This window comes from Cydia strobilella, chromosome Z, assembly GCF_947568885.1.
Source record: "Cydia strobilella chromosome Z, ilCydStro3.1, whole genome shotgun sequence".
NCBI lineage: Eukaryota > Metazoa > Arthropoda > Insecta > Lepidoptera > Tortricidae > Cydia > Cydia strobilella.
Window position 1 is genome coordinate 36099660 of NC_086068.1, and position 20028 is coordinate 36119687.

The 20028-nt window shown below is 37.5% G+C and overlaps 1 protein-coding gene across 1 annotated transcript; it reads left to right on the forward strand.

The window, feature by feature from the left end:
• The first annotated feature begins 15772 nt into the window (after window positions 1–15772).
• Window positions 15773–19557, forward strand: LOC134754902 (ectin-like). The gene is made up of 2 exons (XM_063691374.1): window positions 15773–15992; window positions 18452–19557. Exons 1-2 carry the CDS (start codon window positions 15990–15992, stop codon window positions 19502–19504), a joined length of 1056 nt encoding a protein of 351 aa, XP_063547444.1. The 5' UTR covers window positions 15773–15989; the 3' UTR covers window positions 19505–19557.
• Window positions 19558–20028: the final 471 nt, after the last annotated feature.

A 20028-nucleotide genomic window follows, 5' to 3' on the forward strand; every position in this document is an offset into this window, starting at 1 on the left:
AATCTCAGTGCAAATCTCTACATTTTGGAAAGGTAGTTTGAAGGCCTTCTTTTAATGTAGGCCAATTTCGCACTGCCGGTGTCCATTCAGCATAGAGGTCTTTTGCTGGTCCGCTTAAGAACGGCACGCACCTCGCTATGGTCTCAACATCATCCCATTTGTATTTTAAAGCTAAGGCGTCGACCTCAACACACCACTCGGCTGCTTCAATAGCTCCAACAGAAGGATCAAATGTTGGCAAGGCCTTACTGGTACTTTTATCACTGTTAAATGTATCTATTTCACTCTCACTTAAGTCAACACAACTCTCACTCTTCAAGTCACAGATTGAATTTGATCACTATTAAATCTTCTCGGGTCCGTGGTGTAGGGTTGGAGCCGGCGTAGTTTTTATCGCGTATATATATATCTTTACTTGAAAATAATTGTAGTGTATAACTAGCCTTATGAACCGATTTTGCATGTACAACCAGCCTTAAAGTTTGTAGTCTATGATTGTTCATTATTTTAGTATGTGGGTATTTTTGCACTTTGTAATTTTTCCTCAGTCACCCGTTGACCACGAACGCTGTAAAGGGTTCGAAACGTCGGGATGTATTATAAATTCAATATACGCGATATAATCCGTTTTCATAGTTTTATTTCATGAGTAACTATGGCGGTAACCGAAGTCACTATTAAGTCTTTTTCTACTTTTCCGTTTATTGTTCATTTTCACTTTTATTTTAGGTGTTTTGATTAATTAATTAATTCACGAATCCCACTTCTGATGATAGAAGGGGTGAGATAATTTATATGATTTAGGTATATATTTAATATAGGCACTTAGGTATTTATAAATGAAACGTCAGAGCTTTTGGGCGGTCAAATACGAACTGGTTTATAAATCGAGCTGTAAGTAAAGTGAACCTGTTTGTTTACATTATGGGGCGTGACGTCACACAACCACAGGGCGGCTATCACGTGTTTGATATCCCGGTCAATATAAGTCTAGTGAAACTAACCGTGAATCATTCAAAACTAGAAATCAGTTAATTTTGTACGGAACCCTCGGTGAGCGGAGTCCGACCCGCACTTGTCCGGTTTTTCATCATACTGGACAGTGGGCACGAGTGTAGACAAAATGATCGACCTTAGATTATGTGAGTACTGGGTAAATTTATTCTCGCGTAACGGATCACAACATCTATGGTGTAAAGCAAAGAACGAAGCGATTAACTTTCCTACGCTCTATGAAGCCAACATGTACGTACTGCGCACTATGGAAAAAAGGCGGCGGCATAGGATCAACATTCAAAATTAAAGACAAAAGTCGGTTGCAAATACGTCGTCCAAGAAGAGACCCCAATGAGCAAAAAAAAAATCTGTATGAATTACTGCCTCATCCATCCTATTCGCCTGATTTGGCACCGTACGATTTTCTCTAATTCCTAAACTTGAAAATCTGGCTCGGCAGAAAGAAACGTCTCTTTTTGGCCCAGTGGTTGACAGGTAGAGAATGCCTTAAGGCATTAATTTAATGTATAATTTGTTTATTAAGATAACTAGGATCCATTGGGGTTAGGTACATGGTGACTTAAAATCTATTGTTAATATTTAAAATACTAATTAAATTAAATTAATTTAAAAATTTACAATAAATTAAATGAATGGATTTTTTTTTACAATAAATTAAATTAATACAATCAAAATTCGCAATAAATTATTAAAATCAATTAAAATAGAATTCACAAATAAATAAATAAAGTCAATTCAATTAAAATTTACACAATTGACTACCCATGATCATTAAGTTATTAATGTGTTTGTACATGGGCGAATCAGGCTTTTCTATAAACACTTTTAGGATGCTGTTAGAGCTGCTCCGCATCCTACTGACTAGCGAGGCAGTTCTTTTGCGCACGATGGCGTGAAACCCGTCTGTGCGTGCCTCCGTAAACATTTTAGATGCACTACAGAAGCGGGGCAGCTTCAACAACGCCCGAAAGCCGTTTTTATATTGAACCCTCAGGGCACTGAGCGCCTTCTGAGTGCAGTTGTACCACAGGCTGCTCGTGTAGAAGCTCTGACGAAATGCTTTAAATAGAGTGATCTTGACTTGATCCGAGCAACGAGCAAACCTGCGGGCCAACATGTTACTCCTCACCGCCAGTGCCCTGCGTTCTCGTTCAATATCTAAATGATCTTTAAGGTCGTCGGTTAGATAATGCCCCAGATATTTGAAACTATAGACTCTCTGCAATGGTGCACCGTTGAGACAAATGTCCGGCACATTAAGATGTGGCATTTCCGGTCTTTTACCGGCGGCCTTAAAGATCATGTATTCACTTTTTTTACGTTATATTGTAATCCGTGCCTGCTCGCATAGGACTCGCAAACATTTAGGAGCCTTCTCAGTGCCTTCACCGATGGGCTCAACAACACCATGTCGTCTGCGTAGCTGATGTTGTTTACACAGACACCATCCACGTGACATCCCACATGCGTGTTGCTGAGCTCAGATATAAGCCCATCCATATACAAGTTAAAGAGCTTAGGCGAAGACAATCCTCCTTGTCTTACGCCACACTCTAAACCATACGCGTCTGCACGTGCACTAGCCCATCGTACACAATTGCGCTGATTAGCGTACCAATACTGAAATATGCTGGTCAATTCCGTTGGTATGTTCCTATGCCTCATCTTCTGCCATAAGACGTCGTAGGAAACTAAGTCAAAGGCTTTAGAGAGGTCTAGGAAACATGCGTAGACGGTAGTGCTACGTTCAGTGTAATACCGGATGGCATGCTTAAGGCTCAAAATGGCAGTTTCAGTCGAGAGGCCAGGTCTAAATCCAAATTGTCCGTCCTGAAATTGTAAGTAGTGGTCAAGTTGGGCGTTAAGCATGCCATCCAATACTTTGGCGAGTACATTTGCGAGAGAGATTGGTCTATAGTTGGTTTTGTCAGCGATGTCTCCAGCCTTGTTTTTCACTATGGGTACAACAATGGTATTCATTAACTCATCTGGTAAGTACGCATGGCTTAGACAAAATGAAAAGAACATAGACAAAACTCTCGGCAAATGAATCCCGGCATATTTTAAGTGTTCGATACTGAGGCAGTCACTACCAGGGGATTTGCCTCTAGTCATGTCTCTAACAGACACATACATTAATAAATACTCATACACACATTAATAAATAGTTACTACGTAACAGATACATCATTCCCATACAAAAGCGAAAATACCTACGCTATAATAGCCTACAAAATCTTAATAATAATACCTGCTGCTCAGGACGAGAAGAAATGTACCATAAGTATGCGCACAAAGAGTCGAGACTGCCTTGCTCGCCGTGCGAGCCACGTGCCAACGCGTCATCGTAAGAATGCGCTAGGGTTGTACTGTTACTTATGTTATTATTGTAATAAAACGAATGTTGCGAATCAACCATATTTTATATTAGTCAATAAAATATTTAAAAACAACACTTATATAGGTAATACCTGACTCAAAAAACTCCTTAATTTACGATTTATCTACTTATGTTTAATGAAATAAATAGTGACAAAATTCCTAAAGATAGATTTAAAATACTACTCACCTTTTTTCGCCTCTCGGAAATGAAAAAACCGGCCAAGTGCGATTCGGACTCGCCCACCGAGGGTTCGGTACTTTTTAGTATTTGTTGTTATAGCGGCAACAGAAATACATCATCTGTGAAAATTTCAACTGTCTAGTAGCGCAGTCTTAGTAATAGGGTCCCGTTTTTACCCTTTGGGTACGGAACCCTAAAAAAACGAAAATTTTCTTTTGTTTTTTGACTTTTACACCCATCTACTGAACAATAATTACGTGGTTTCGGCATTTCGAAGCGTAAGCGCGGGAAACGTGCGGTGCGAGCGCTCAGGCGGGCGTTCGGCGACCATCTGTCGATTGTATCTTCGACGATACGCCGAGCGGTAGGCATATAGCGCGTGGCCTTGAGCGAGTGAAGGAGGCCTGGTTATAGTATCGGTTTAATTTTTATTGCACTTAGTTCAAGTGGCTACATTGATGCAGATCGTGTTATACAATGAAATATCCTTGCGTATTACCAAGATGTCCCTTGGCGGTAAGAAGTTCCTTTTATATCCATTACTTTTTATTAAAGCGTCACTAATTAACCGACTTCATTTTAGCGTTTCGTTTGAGGTAGATCATTTATAAAATACTAAATACTTCTGCAAATAAATTACATAAAATTTACAATAATATAAATAGTTGGTTTTGGCACGAAAGCTATATTTTTTTCATATTTATAATTAGGTATGTATGTCACTTTATTACACAAAATAGACTTAACAAAGTAAAAATGTAAGTATTGATATACAAAGGTGAACTTATCTCTTAATAGAGATCACTTTTGAGAAAATGACAGAGGAACAAACACTAAAAGATGAAAGACAACTAATAATGAACATATATTATAACAATATTAAAATTTTGGACACACATAAAGTAGGACGACAAAAGAAAAAAAGAAAAAGAAAATATAAGCTAGTAATATAAATACCGATAACCCAAAAAATATTTCAAATGTTTAAAACGTGATTTCAGCGATTATTTTTTACATGAGCGTTTAACAGGGTGGTAAGTTTATATTCGATGTGTAATGGATAAGAAGTGAACACGTGAACAGTGGTGAACGTTAATAGTCATATCCCATCAAACACATAAATGTGAAACGAGAGCCAAGTTCAATATTAAAAATATGCGTCGTTGTTGATTTCGCCGGAAAAAGAATTGAGATCTAATATGGGTGCCAAGTTCTAGTTCGCTTGGGATGTAATTAAAGTTCAGGATTTGAATTGGGTAGCTATATTATATTGGTCTGTTACTTTTCTAAAATTTAGTTTGTTGGTATAAAAACTAGCCAAGACAAATACTGAACTTTAATTACATCCCAAGCGAACTAGAACTTGGCACCTATCTCAATTCTTTTTCCGGCGAAGTTGCCGCGTATTCTTAATATTGAACTTGGCTCTCATTTCACATTTATGTTTTTGATGGGATATAATTACTTTTTGTACAAAAATTATTAGTATTCATTATAGTTGACTTCGAAACTAAAAATTAATTATGCTAAAATTATAAATTGGAAAGTAACACTTATCGTAAAAAACACTGTTTCTCTATCTTAGTTTCGTAACCACACAATTGCCCAGCTGGATGCCAAATTTTAACTTGCTAGTCCTCTGGAAGTGGGTTAGATTTTTGATGTTAGGTGAGTCAGTACGTTACGTCAGTCATTCAGTCAATAATTCAGTGAGAAAAAACCCCAGTTTTTAGATGTATGTATCTTAATAACCGGTTGAGCTATATTCATGAAATTTGGGGGTCTAGTTAGCCTTAAGTCTTAATAAATGAACCAAATTTCATGCAGTAGTAGTAGTAGTGGTAGTAGTAGTAAACTCTTTATTGTACAAAAATACATATTAAAAATTACATGGCACAAATAATAAGATGTACAAAGGCGAACTTATCCCTTTGAGGGATCTCTTCCAGTTAACCTTTGAGTAGATTAGAGGAGAAAGTGAAAAGAGGGTGACAAATGTACAACAAGGTACCAGAAAGAGAAAGGATATAAATACATACAAAATTAATAGGATAAACATATAATATATTACACAAAAAGGAATGGGGAAAATACACAAAAAATTGGAAAGAAGTAGAAAAATATAAAGCAACATACAATACAAATATAGGCATAGCTTCTTTAACCTCTCCTTGAACGACGCAACCGATTGCGCCCGTCTGAGCGAAACCGACAGCTCATTCCACAGCTTCACTGAACGCACTGCGAAGGACTTGTTGTATCCACGAGATTTGTGAGAGGGGATGGCAAGTGATAAATTCGCTTGCTTAAATTAAATTTGATTGCTTTATATAGTGGCCACCGTCTGGTGGCCACTGCCTTCAGCCAGAAATTGAAATTTTTGAGAGAGGTATAGAGGAGACGAAGGAAAGGAAGGAATCAAATTTCATGTTTATGTTTAATAGATTTCGAGTTACCAAGGGTTCAAAAGTGGCTCCAAATGGTTCGTGTAATATAACACACAGCCGCTGCGTCGCCAGTTCTCTTCTTTTAAACTTGGCTTGACACGCTGCCGCTGATTAAATTGTTGTATTAATTTTATGTACGTGTAGTCAGTCATTTCAATTGTCATCATGTGAGTAGGTACGAGTAAATCGTTCCACGTAATCGTAGTTATACCGTATCTAAACCCGTTATCGAAGTATTTACGATAAGAGTTACTCATACCGCTTAACGTAGAAGGAACATATTTTCTTTTTTTTTCATTTCAATTTATAAATAAATTCTAGGTCAAAACTGTTATAGTTACTTTACAATACGGTACCGTACAACAGTACCATATTGTAGATTATTACAGGACAGTATTATATCATTTAGTAGTAGTAGTAGTAGTAGTAGTAAATCACTTTATTGTACAAAACAAAAATTGATAACATGAAATTCATATAAATTTAGGTACAAAGGCGAGCTTATCCCTATAAGGGATTTCTTCCAGCTAACCTTAGAGTAAATGAGTGGAAAATTCGAATTAGATAGATAGACAAACTTACAGAACGTACAATAATATTTAAGAAGGAAAACTACAATATTAACGTCTACGAATAACTAAAATACATCAATTGCATTATGCAATAAAATAAATATGTACTAGCATACATAAATATATAGTACTAAATAAATATTAAATAAATATATATATATATAATATATAAATAATATATATATATATTAGCACTCAACCAAATCACAGTTCGTGGGAAAGCCAAAGCTTTTTCAGATTAACTTTGAGTGATGCTACAGACCGGGACCGTTTGAGCGACAGGGGCAACTCGTTCCACAACTTCACCGCGCGCACTGTGAATGAATTTGCGTACGTTCGAGACTTATTCGAAGGGATAGCAAGCGTAAGATTAGCACTAGAACGTAAGCGGTGATCACTTCCTTCAGCCAGATAGTTAAATCTCTCGGTTAGGTAAGATGGGGAACAGGGGTTGAAGAGTATGTTGAAAAGCAACGACAGAACATGCACATCCCTGCGCTGGCGGATCGGTAACCACCCGAGCTGCTTACGAAAATTAGAAATGTGGTCGTATTTACGGAGGCCATACACATACCTGATACAGACATTTTGTAAGCGCTCAAGTTTATTCAGCAATTCCTCATTAAGATCCAAGAACGCAATGTCACCATAGTCTAGTAGAGGGAGCAAGAGAGAGCGGGCAAGAGTCAGTCATTTAGCGCCACTTGCACCATTCCACTAACCCGGGGTTAACCGGTTAAACCTGGAGTTACCAGTAAAATTTTACACCGAGTTAACGGTTAAACCGCTTAACCTCGGGTTAGTGGGATGGTGCAAGTGGCCCTTAGTTTCTGACTACGGGGAGGATACTTACGGGCTACTTTGAGGAAGGGTGCGAGTGCGACCTGAGATTTGTTTTACTATGATAGGTCATATGTATATGTATATATATATATAAAGTTTGTCAAAGGACTGTCTCATTTCAAACATAGACAGAGAGAATCATACTATCTTTGTCTTACACTAGTACTAGCGCCCAAAAGAAAGGGATGAGTATAATTTTCCTGGTTGTTACTGACTGATAAATTGGTTTGACCAACTATATGTCGGGATAGAGGAACGATCACGTAGATTAATGATACTTGATGAATGCCATAGCTAAAACGATACAATTGATAAAAATACAAATAATAGGAATGTAGTGAGGTTGACTGCGACACTTTCCAATTCAAATCTGACTGACGGTTCCTCTCAGGATGCCAGCCCCTTTTGGGCTGTCATCAGAATCAGCCAGGAACCAATCCATTCAAGCACCTGTTCGGGTCATATAACAGTCACTGTATCGCAAACACACTCAAGCATAGACAATTTCAATACTTGACATTCCATCAAACGCAGCCGTCATAAATTAATAATAGACGGTCTGCGACACGGCCATTCTGACCTTCCACACGTCCTCGTGGGAAGAGTGCTATGCATGTAAAAACTCTACAGGAACAACAAGTCCACTCGGCTATCCTGACAATCATATGTGCAAACAGACTTTACATAAATTCGCTCAAAGAAGTCGAATTTTATTTAGTGACATAACAATGTCACAACAATTTCAAAGCCAAAACAAGTTCGCAATAACCCTATTTGCTTAGAGCTTTATTATCAGCAAAACGGAACAGGTTGTTTCGACTGACTAGAAGTAACCCGCAATCTGCAATTGGCTAACAACTAATGAAAAACCAAACTATTCATTGCGTAACCCGCAATCTGTATCATTGGCTAACCACCAATTAAAAACTACAGCACTCATTGCGTAACCCGCAATCTGCATCATTGGCTAACCACAAATGAAAAACTACAGTACTCATTGCGTAAACCCGCAATCTGCATCATTGGTTACCCACCAATGAAAACCCACTACTCATTGCGTAAACCCGCAATCTGCATCATTGGTTAACCACCAATGAAAAACCACTACTCATTGCGTAAACCCGCAATCTGCATCATTGGTTAACCACCAATAAAAAACCACAGATGTACTACTAGTGTCATTCGCGTGAGAATCTAAGTGAAGTGACCCCAGTACTTCTTGACTGAGGTATTGCTTGGAATAGTTGGAAAGCCAAGGGCCGGCTTTCCGATTTTTTTACTATACTTAGCATGGGTTCAGGAGGTGGCGGCATAGCCAGACACTTGTTACCCCATAGTCCTACTATGATCTTACGTCGTATGGTACAGTAATGGCGTTTAACAAAAAACGCTGATGGTAATCTATTAGACACCCATATTAACCTACTAAGGACCGTATCGTTAATTATGGGTTCACATATAGTTTGGCAAGAAAAAGGGGTTAAGTGCTAAAAAAAACATGTCATTTGTCAAATCTTGGTACGTTATTAAATAACAAGATTGTTATGTAAAATCATATAATTAACAATTGTTTTTTCACATCACCTCTTCGAAAAGGGCCCGCAAGTTATATGAAGAGATTTTGATCAAAAAGAAGCAGTGCATCGTGATGGATGATGAAACCTACGTAAAGTTGGATTACAAAACTTTACCAGGATCACAATACTATACGATGAAAGAAGGAACAGTCGTTAGTAATACCGAAAAAGCAAGTTTTTGCGAAAGATTTGGAAATGACGTCTAAAAATAGTTTTAAGAATTAATAAAATATTTTAGTAATGCTAAAAAGAGATACTTTATTAGTTAGTAATTACAAGTTATAACACACATGTCATACAAAATAAAACATTACAAAGATCTTAACCTAAACTAAAACCTAACAAACACAAAAACTATTCACAAAATGCGCCCCGCGCCCCTCCAGATGCAAAGGAGCCCATCACGCTCGCCGCGTTGCCACGTTGAACAGCGATGGACAACCTTTGCAAAAGGAACGACCCGGAGCGAGGGTCATGACCACTCTCCCGCAACCGTCTGCCCACTTCCCCAATAAAAGTCTTGGCCTCAGCACACCAACAGCCAGTGGTTTCCGCGGCAAGAGGGACAAATAGGTAGTGCGTCAACACCGCATACTTTTCCCGCTTCCGAGCCGCCGCTAGCTCAGCCGCTGCCCCCGCCGAACGCACGGTGCGGCCAATATGCGAAGCAGCAAAAGTGTTGACGCACGTGGCGTCCCACAACAGACATTTGCCTCTCTCCCACGGGACCAAGGTCAACCCGTCGGGCCTCTTTCCATCTGTTCTGCTAAGACCCGGTGGCTCCAGCACACACGGAACATTCGCCGAGACCAACGCCCTTCGTACGATATCATTCAAGGCGTGGTGGCGTGGGTACCTCCCAGCACACCGACAACAACTCAACGCGTGATGGCCGTCTCTCTCCACCATAGAGCCGCAGATGCATACAACATATTACAACACAATAACACACATTAACACATTATAATACAACATATTTGAATAAACTTTACAACCCAACAATTGTGTTACCATACAACGTAGATATAAGTACGACTTATATCCGTTGGCTAAAAGTGTAAACCAGCTAAATCCATTTTAGAAAATAATATGATTTGTATCTATGTACTTACAACGGCGATAAAGTTGAAATTAAATTAATGTTCCAGATTTCTTCACAGTTGATGTTTTCATTGTAATGGACATCTGTTTCCTATTGTGGTATAATGACGTCAGACATATATATTATTCGTTTAGACATATTTATATATTACGTTGATTTATATATTATGTATCTATTATTAATTACAAATTAAATAAAAGTAAAAGAATCAGTGACGCCGCGGGTGACGACTCCGACGACCTGGAATATCAATGGGCTCCGACGGGCGTCGGTTTCGTTGGTCGATTATTGGAGTCGGCGGCGGCGGCGGCGTCGGTGGCTTTGGCGCCGACGAAAGAGGCTCTCTGACCTTTGACGACAAGTCAAATAATCAATTAAGCATTCTTCTTCTTGGTCCTCGCCTTATCCCGTTACGCGGGGGTCGGCTTTCTTGATTTTTATGGCGCCATCTATTCCGCTGTTTAGCATCGTCGACAGACAGGCCACTTTCCTTCATGTCCTTCTGGACGTTGGTCATCCACGTTGTCTGTGGCCTGCCCCTCCTTCTCTTTTGTGTAGTCATGGAAAGGCACTTTTTAACAACATGGTCATCGTGTCTACGCAGCACATGCCCAAACCGTCTCAATCTAGTCTCAGTTCTGTTATTGTCTCTGTAATAGGTGCTGCAACTTTGAAACTCCCCCTTATGTGTTCATTGCGCACTTTATCCTTAAGTGTAACTCCACCCGCCCACCGCAGCATACGCATTTCAGTGGTATGAAGTTTTTGTTGTTCTTTTTTCTTCATAGCCCTGGTTTCACTACCGTAGAGTAAAATTGGTCTTACAGCGGTTTTATAAACCTTACCTTTAGTTCTTATTGGCATCTTAGGGTCGAATAAGACTCCTGTTAAGGCGCTAGTCGCTATTGTTGGCCGTAAACTCTTACTTTCTAGAGTATATATCTGCTTAACGGTTCAACAAAAAATTATGAAAAAAAAAAATATTAATCTACATTTTATGTACAACATTCCTAACGTTTGACTTTTTCCGTGTGACTTATAGTTTCTCCATAAAAGGAACATTACGACGGCCGTTTTGCGACTGACTTTGCTTATATCTCCTAAACGGTTTATTCGATTGAAGTTATTTTTAAAGTAAAATAAATGTTTTAACAAGCACTACAAATGCAACGTTTCATAATGTTAAAAAATAATATTTTTTTTAAGAAATCGAATATTATATGAAAAAAAAAATGAAATGAAATGAAAAGATGATTTGGTTCTGACGCACTTTAGCGCGCTGAACACGGTGTTTCGCAGCCTATTATTACGAAAATAATGATTGATGAGATTGGGTAATCTCCCTTTGATTGGTGGTGGTTGATGATGAAAACGAACAGTGACAAGTAAGAGTCAATTGATATTCTTTTATAAGCTAATCATTAATGAAAGTAGGCATAATCCAAATATAAACTATTTATAAATAATGACCCTTACAATTGATTAAGCCGTTTAGTAAAAAGACCAAAACGGCCTGTCGTATTTTTTTTGACGAAACTATAAATTAAGGCGAAAGGAAAAAATCAAACATACTACTTACCACCGCAACGATAATACGAGTACCTATGCTATAACGCAATAGTTAGTACGTATTTTACAAATGTTTTCTTGTTCAGATACGAATAGACCTTGTATTTCGTGGAGGTGGTAAATTATTATAATGGTAAATAATACCTCTTTAATATACGCGATATAATCCGTTTTCATAGTTTTATTTCAATACCTCTTTAATTCAGAAACTATATACTTTAATTACTTACTGTTACGGTCTAGAGCGTATTTCTTCGAAATGGGTAAACATAAAAATTATGAAAATAAATATATATGAATAATTTATTGTTCAACAATTATAACATTTAATTTTTTTCTTGAAATTTATAGTTTCACCGTAATAAAAATAATACAACGGGCCGTTTTGCGGCTAACTTTGGTTATTTCTACTTAACGGCTAAATCAATTAATATTATTTTTAAACTAACAATAAAGTTTAACACCTGACGGTCTTTCCACCGCGATATAACCGGGCGACGATTTGTTTTATTAACAATATCATCTAAATACTAAACTACCATCTGACAAAGTATAATGAAATGGGATGCGAGGACTGAAAAGATTTGTTTTACATGTTCATGTGACCAGCTGACGGTTCACCGAGATACAACCGGCTGACCATTTTTTTTATTTACATTAGCATCTAAACTATCATCTGACAAAGTATCAAGCGGGAGGCGATGACAATTTTTTTTGCGTGTTTCGCTGGCTGCCATTCCTCAACCCACGAACGGAGCGGCAGCTGACGTCCACGGGGGTTCATCATACATAGCCGTTAACCACTATATCGAAATTATTGTGGCCAAAAAATAAAAAACTGCAGAGCGCTGATTTGGTTGTGGCGCGCTTGTAATATAATGATGATATTCCGACGTAATAATATTGTCTTCGGTTACCGCGATAGTTACTCATGAAATAAAACTATGAAAACGGATTATATCGCGTATATTGAATTTATAATACATCCCCTTTTTTTTTACGTTTCGAACTCTTTACAGCGTTCGTGGTCAACGGGTGACTGAGGAAAAATTACAAAATGCAAAAATACCCACATACTAAAATAATGAACAATCATAGACTACAAACTTTAAGGCTGGTTGTACATGCAAAATCGGTTCATAAGGCTAGTTATACACTATAATTATTTTTCAAGTAAAGATATATATATATACGCGATAAAAAACTATGCCGGCTCCAACCCTACACCACGGACCCGAGAAGATTTAATTCCCTCCTAAATTGTAGGAGGGTATCCCAATATGGGACCGGCAACAAACCGGGATGTATTATAAATTCAATATACGCGATATAATCCGTTTTCATAGTTTTATTCCGACGTAATGTTTGAGAAAACTTCGAACTTCGAAAAATAATATTTGTTTAACACTGTAGGTAACAATAGGCTAGATGACAAATTTTTATTAATGGTATCAATCAATCAGGTTTATTTTTAGGATTAAATGTCTATATGGGACCCGCATTGCATTAAAGCAATACAAAATTCAGAAATGATCGTCAAAGCCCGACAGTCGTACTTCACTCGCGAAACGCTTCACGTCACGTCACGTCAAGTTTACTGAGATGAGAGCCCATTTTGAATGTATGGACAAAATAAGAAAATTGCGTTTTTGTCGGTGAAATATTGCGTTTATGTATATAGTTGCTGTACAATATTTTTTTGGATAAAATGTAAGGAATCGAATGGTACCTTTACTTTTTTTCCTTTTTGGAACTTGAAAAATTCTTAAATTTTGAAACTTTCAAGTCCACTATTTTTGTATTATTTCCATATATTATTTTAATATCTACATTATTGTAATAAATTGCTCATTTGCTATCAGTTAACTATTAAATAGCATTATTTATATTTCAAATTTTATATTAAAGGAAAAAATGGAAAAAGTTACACTTTCGGCAGGATTTGAACCCGCAACCTCCGCAATCCGTGCGTTGCTCTTAACCAATTGAGCTACGGAAGCCTACCAGAACCTTGCAAATCTTTCCATTCCTTCCCTTATGTATACACGCCTTTGGGGTGGCGTAAAGCGATTTGCAAGGTTCTGGTAGGCTTCCGTAGCTCAATTGGTTAAGAGCAACGCACGGATTCCGGAGGTTGCGGGTTCAAATCCTGCCGGAAGTGTAACTTTTCCATTTTTTCCTTTAATATAAAATTTGGAGTATCGCTCGCAGACGTATCTGCATGTTAAAAAATTGATTTTATTTATATTTATTTATTACGAATAAAAAAATGACTATAAAATAAACACACTGTACGCCTTAATTTAGTACATACCAAGCTCTAGCTATAAATCTTAATCTGTCGAATTGACTTAGGTATTTATTTGTAACAAACAGATAAAACACAAATTAACGAATTGAGGCTTTTAAAGTATAATGCATAAGGGAATATATTTTTATTATAATTTACGACCTCCACTAAACGCATGATCTACTCATACTCAAACGACAAAATATCTGCAAAAGATACACAAATACGAGTATAGCGCCAACCGCGCGCCTCTGGGCTGTAGCTTATTCTTTGAACCTCGTTGTGGTTACGATCGCAGTGAGCGGGGTGCGGGTACAGAGACGCTGAGACGCTCAAGGACACATCAGCGACTATCGTCTTAAGGTGCGCCTTTGCTATATATGTGTTGTATTGATGTGTTGTCTGAATAAATGATTTCTATTCTATTCTATTTATTCCACCCGCATGTAGTTCTGTGTAATGTCGGCGGTTAACGATCCATCTTCTGCGAGAACAGAGCCTAAATATTTGAAATTGTTTACTCTAGGCAAAAGGCTTTACCATCTAGCGTGACGTTCACGCTCGACAGGCTTGAATCATTGCGACCATGTATTCGGTCTTTGTTCTGCATAACTGCTAATGCTAATCAATTAAGTATTGAAATAAAAAATATTGTTACTAGTTCAATATTAATATCAATATCGTGAGGTTATTTCTAGAAGTCTGTGAAGAGTCACAAGACATATTGATAGAATGACAGCGCAACTTCTGTTGTATGGGTTGCTTTTTTCCGGCGCTTACGTATGACTGTTAAGCAAGGGTAGGTAAAACGTTAAACTTATACAAGTCCTTACCTTAAGCACATGCTAAGAGGCACTCCACACCCCCAGCAGGTAGGCCAAGAAAAAAGAAGGTATAGAGGGAAATGCTAGGAACACAATTTTTGAATTCGTAGCTTTGTTTGGACTAGTTAGGAGATGAGCATATCAAAAGTCCCCGACCGTAACCCTGGTGCTGGGGGGAGAGGGGGGTTTGCAGGTTCAATTTTTCGGTTTTTCGATTATATCTCGGGAACTATGCGTCTGAGCGACATGGCCACTTATACAAAATGAAAAGTGATTTAATTTGTTACAAGTTTTATTATGTAATTTTTTTGATATCTTGTAAAGTTTTTGAGATATCCTCTCTTGAAGGTTTATTTAGGGCTCTCATTTTTAACTTGATTATCTACATCAGTGAAGCTGCTAGGCCGGGTTTGGTAACGTTTTCGTATAAATCAGGGGTGGGGGGCTTAATAAAACTTGTAACAAATTAAATCTCTTTTCATTTTGTATAAGTGGCCAAGTCGCTCCGACGCATAGTTTCCGAGATATAATCGAAAAACCGAAAAATGGAATCTTCAAACCCCCTCCCCCCAGCACCAGGGTTACGGCCGGGGACTTTTGATATGTTCACCTCCTAACTAGTCCAAACAAAGCTACGAAGTCAAAAATTGTGTTCCAAGCATTTCCCTCTAAAACTTTTTGGGCATTCATTTCCTGGCCTAAGGTGCGACCATCGGCTCCGTCATCTGTTAGACTTTGGTCCCATGGTTGACTGACAGGAAACGCCATTTAGCATTAAGTCCGTCATTTGTACATTGTTGTATATACTTTGTGCAATAAAGTTTAAATAAATAAATATGATTGAGTAAGAGATACAGTGGTTTTCCGTAAATTACGTTAAAAGACACAAGTGCTTAACAAATTGTTTTCAAAATGACAGTAAGTGTTCAGTTCGATGGCGTAGATTTCATCACAAATTACACAAAATCCGACATACCTGTTTTTTGCACTTTTCATTCGAAGTTACTAATCTACTGTGATAACGCAACTAAATGTTCGTGGCAGTACTTCGTTGAAGTTGACGCCAACGAGGATAATAACATAACTGGGCCACAACAATTGGCCAGGATCTCTGGTGACACGACGGGCATTACACGTCTGATCGCATTATAAATTTATTGGACAGTGCCCGGAACCCGTAGAAAAATGGTATTATTATTTGATGTAATATAATAGTTATGTAGTTTTAGTTATATCGTAAATATATTATGTACATATTAAACTAGTTGAAGTCAATATGTTCAATAATAGTTAGTTAACAGTCTCCAAGCGACATTATCTGGACCATTTAATACGATTAGTGATTTAGGTGCATAATGTGTAAAGGAAGATTTAAGAAGAGAATTCTCTTCCCAACTGTTTGCAAAAAAGTTTTGTGTAGAATTTATAAACTTGTAGTTCGAATCTCATGAAAATTAGCAACTTGGATTGGAGTTGCGCGGACTAGGGAACTGCTAAGTATGTTTGAAATGGAATGATTAAAAAAATGGTTTTTAAAATTAATATTCCTCCTTAATTACGTAATTATTGATGTACTAGTATGCTGCACATTTTGAAACTATACTCGTATTTGTAATGGCCTACCTTAACGTAATAATATCTATCTATGCTATTATTTTATTCATGCAGTCATTTTTTAGGGTTCCGTACCCAAAGGGTAAAAACGGGACCCTATTACTAAGACTCCGCTGTCCGTCTGTCCGTCTGCCTGTCACCAGGCTGTATCTCATGAACCGTGATAGCTAGACAGTTGAAATTTTCACAGATGATGTATTTCTGTTGCCGCTATACCAACAAATACTAAAAAGTACGGAACCCTCGGTGCGCGAGTCCGACTCGCACTTGGCAGGTTTTTTTTATATTTATTGCTGTTACGTTAAGTAAGCAATTCAAGAATACCTGTAGAGACGGTATGTCTGTCTGTCCATCCGTCCGTCTGTGGCTTAGCCCAAAAAATGATAAAATAAAAACTTGGTGTAGGTAATAGGGGTATTACTTACATGTAAATACCCCCCGGTATAGTCAGATGTCATTGGTTGAATAATTTAAAAATTAATCTGCTAAAATACCGTTAACGGACTGCAAATATAAGGAAGTGAAGATAGTAATAGGATAGTTCAATAGTGCAAAAAATGTTTAGTAGCCAATAAAACACGTTATTACAATGTACTCCAACTTCTCCATCAACCAGTTATAAACGATGGTTTTTCGTAAGTGGAACTCAACTTTTGACTAGAATCCCTACATCTTTAGGTAGGTACTTATTTTCATAATCATTTAGTTTCATAATAAAATTGTAACTAATAAAACAAAACATTTGTGATAAGATTATAACTATCACGGAACCTCTATTATTATAGAGTAAAACGACCAAAATAGACAATTTTTCAGCTTGAAAATCTGTTTGTCTAAACTTAGCTCTAGCATATGTCATGGTGAATAATCGTTTCGCCATAATACTAAATTAGTTGGATTAGGCGTTTAATAGTTCATTGTGCAACAGCCGCGGGCTGGAGTGAATTAAAGACCCGAGTTCGCAATATGATTACCCCTGGAGAATAATAAATCTTTCTTAAATGGCGACCTGTCTGGCCTAGTGGGTAGTGACCCTGCCTGTGAAGCCGATGGTCCTGAGGGCCTACCGCGAACCATGTTCGACGTGTTGCCTCCCTGTCACACTTACATACGAATTTACAAGTGCGACAGAGAGGCAACACGTCGAACGTGCTTGGCGGTAGGCCCTCTGGGTTCAAATCCTGGTAAGGGCATTTATTCAGTGATGAACACGGATATTTGTTTCTAAGTCATGGGTGTTTTCTAAGTACCCACAACACAAGCTTTATTGAGCTTACCGTGAGACTTAGTCAATTTGTGTAATAATGTCCTATAATATTTATTATTATTATTTATTTATTTATAACATCCTCTTTTTAGTTTAAATCGATGAAGAAGTATTATGTTATCATAAGTATTAGATCGCCCCTTTTAAGTCGAATGTTTATAGAAATAGAAATTCCCGGTGGTGTCGTTTTCGCGTAATGACCCCTTAGTATAGTACGGGAGGCCGGGTATGGTTGTCTCAGAGGTTAGTTGTCACAGCGGCCAAAATAAACCAATAAACGAACAAAAAATTCATCGACTCATTCATTACGTAAAGAAGGAGGCCTCTTGCGATCCTACGAAACCGGTAGATGCATTCGTTCGTTTAGATGTTTATTATGGCTGCTGTAACAACTAAGTTCGGAAACAACCATACCCGCTCTCCCCTAACTCAGTTCGTAATTGGTAAGTTAGTTCCAACCCAGAAAGAAATCTAGTACTTATTTGATTCTCATAATCCATATCTCCCCAAAAGCTACCTATTACAAATTATGCTACTTATGCAAACAACGAAGATTTTATTATCACTATCGATAATGTATACCTACATACCATGATAAATGATATCTTAATCCTGTATACCATGTAATTTATTGAAATGTTTACCTATATGTTTATCGATACCGAAAAGAGGCCACACGGAAATGTTATAAATACTTAAGACTTGATATAAATAACGCAAAACACGTACTTACACAGTTTATCTAACAAAATTTCTTCTATTTCAGAGTAAATTATTCGGCTCTAAATCCAATGATTTTGAAAATGAAGCATTAGCTGTTCATAATGACTACAGGAAAGAACATGCGGCTCCTGCTCTCATACTGAATAAAGATATGTGTAAAACAAGCCAAAAATGGGCCGAAGAACTCGCAAAAAAGGATCATATGCAGTACAGCCTCCATGAAGAGTACGGAGAAAACGTGTATTGTGGCTGGTCTCATAATCCTAATTTAAAAATAAGAGCACGTGACTGTATCGACAAATGGTACAGTGAGATAAACGATTACTCGTTTGGCAAGGAACCCGAAGTATTAAACTGTGGTCATTTTACCCAGATCATCTGGAAGAACACAAGGGAACTAGGAATCGGAAGTGCTAAGAGTAAATCGGGCAAGCTTTACGTGGTGGCGCATTACTTTCCTCCAGGAAATATCAGTAATCAATTCGTGAAAAATGTTTTACCTCCTGGCGCTTTACAATTTAAATCAAATATAACGAGCGGCACTGCACGAAACTCGAGTGGATCACCACTGCCTAGCCAGAGGAATAGCAAAAATCTTGGTGATATTGCGTCGGATTTAGTCAGTAAATTTAAAAGTACGTCTGTGTCAGGTGACAAATTTGAAGAAGAATTTTTGGCAGCTCATAATACCTATAGAAAAAAACATGGTGTCCCTCCTCTAGAATTAAGTAAAAAACTGGGAAAATATGCTGAAGAATGGGCAAAAATTTTGGTAAAAAAGGGACGAATGGAACATAGGGATCAACAGGATTATGGAGAAAATATTTTCTATGCTTGGTCTTCGGACCCTGACTTTGTCGTATCTGGGAAAGACCCGGTAGAGAAGTGGTACAGTGAAATAAAAGATCATCGTTTTGGCAGAGAACCTACCGACTTGGGATCTGGGCACTTTACGCAAGTTATATGGGAAGATAGCAAAGAAGTAGGAGTCGGCATGGCGAGGTCAAAAGACGGCCATGTGTATGTCGTGGCAAACTACAGCCCGCCAGGTAATATAATGGGCAGCTTTTCAAAAAAGGTTCGCCCGCCTTTGTAATGCTCCTTTTTTCAAAACTTGTCAAAAAAGTGCGCCCTCCGTTGTTGTTTCGTTTTACTAAAACAATACTAACTTACTATATTAAAAATGTCTTCGCTATACTGATCCTGGTCGTGTAAAGATGTGCAGGTATCTAAATATTCAATTACTATTAATTATGTTTATTATTTATTCATACACTTATGGATTCCGTTTTTTATTTGCTTTGTTCGTAATGGTACCGGGTGTGTAATGCTTAATATATTTATTAAAAAAAAACATACATTTGTTACAACGCCATTTGATATACATATATATTATATGTATATCAAATTGTACATATATTATATGGTATACTTAATGTATTTTTTTTTATACACGTTTCCTTTGTTATATTGTGATTTCATCTTAACTGTCATTGATATAAAGCCTATTGTAATATAATTTTTAAATAGTATATAGACATGTTTTATAATGACATTTGTTATATTATATTTTTTTATAACGTAATTTTTTGACATAATTTTTATAACTACTACGCAGGC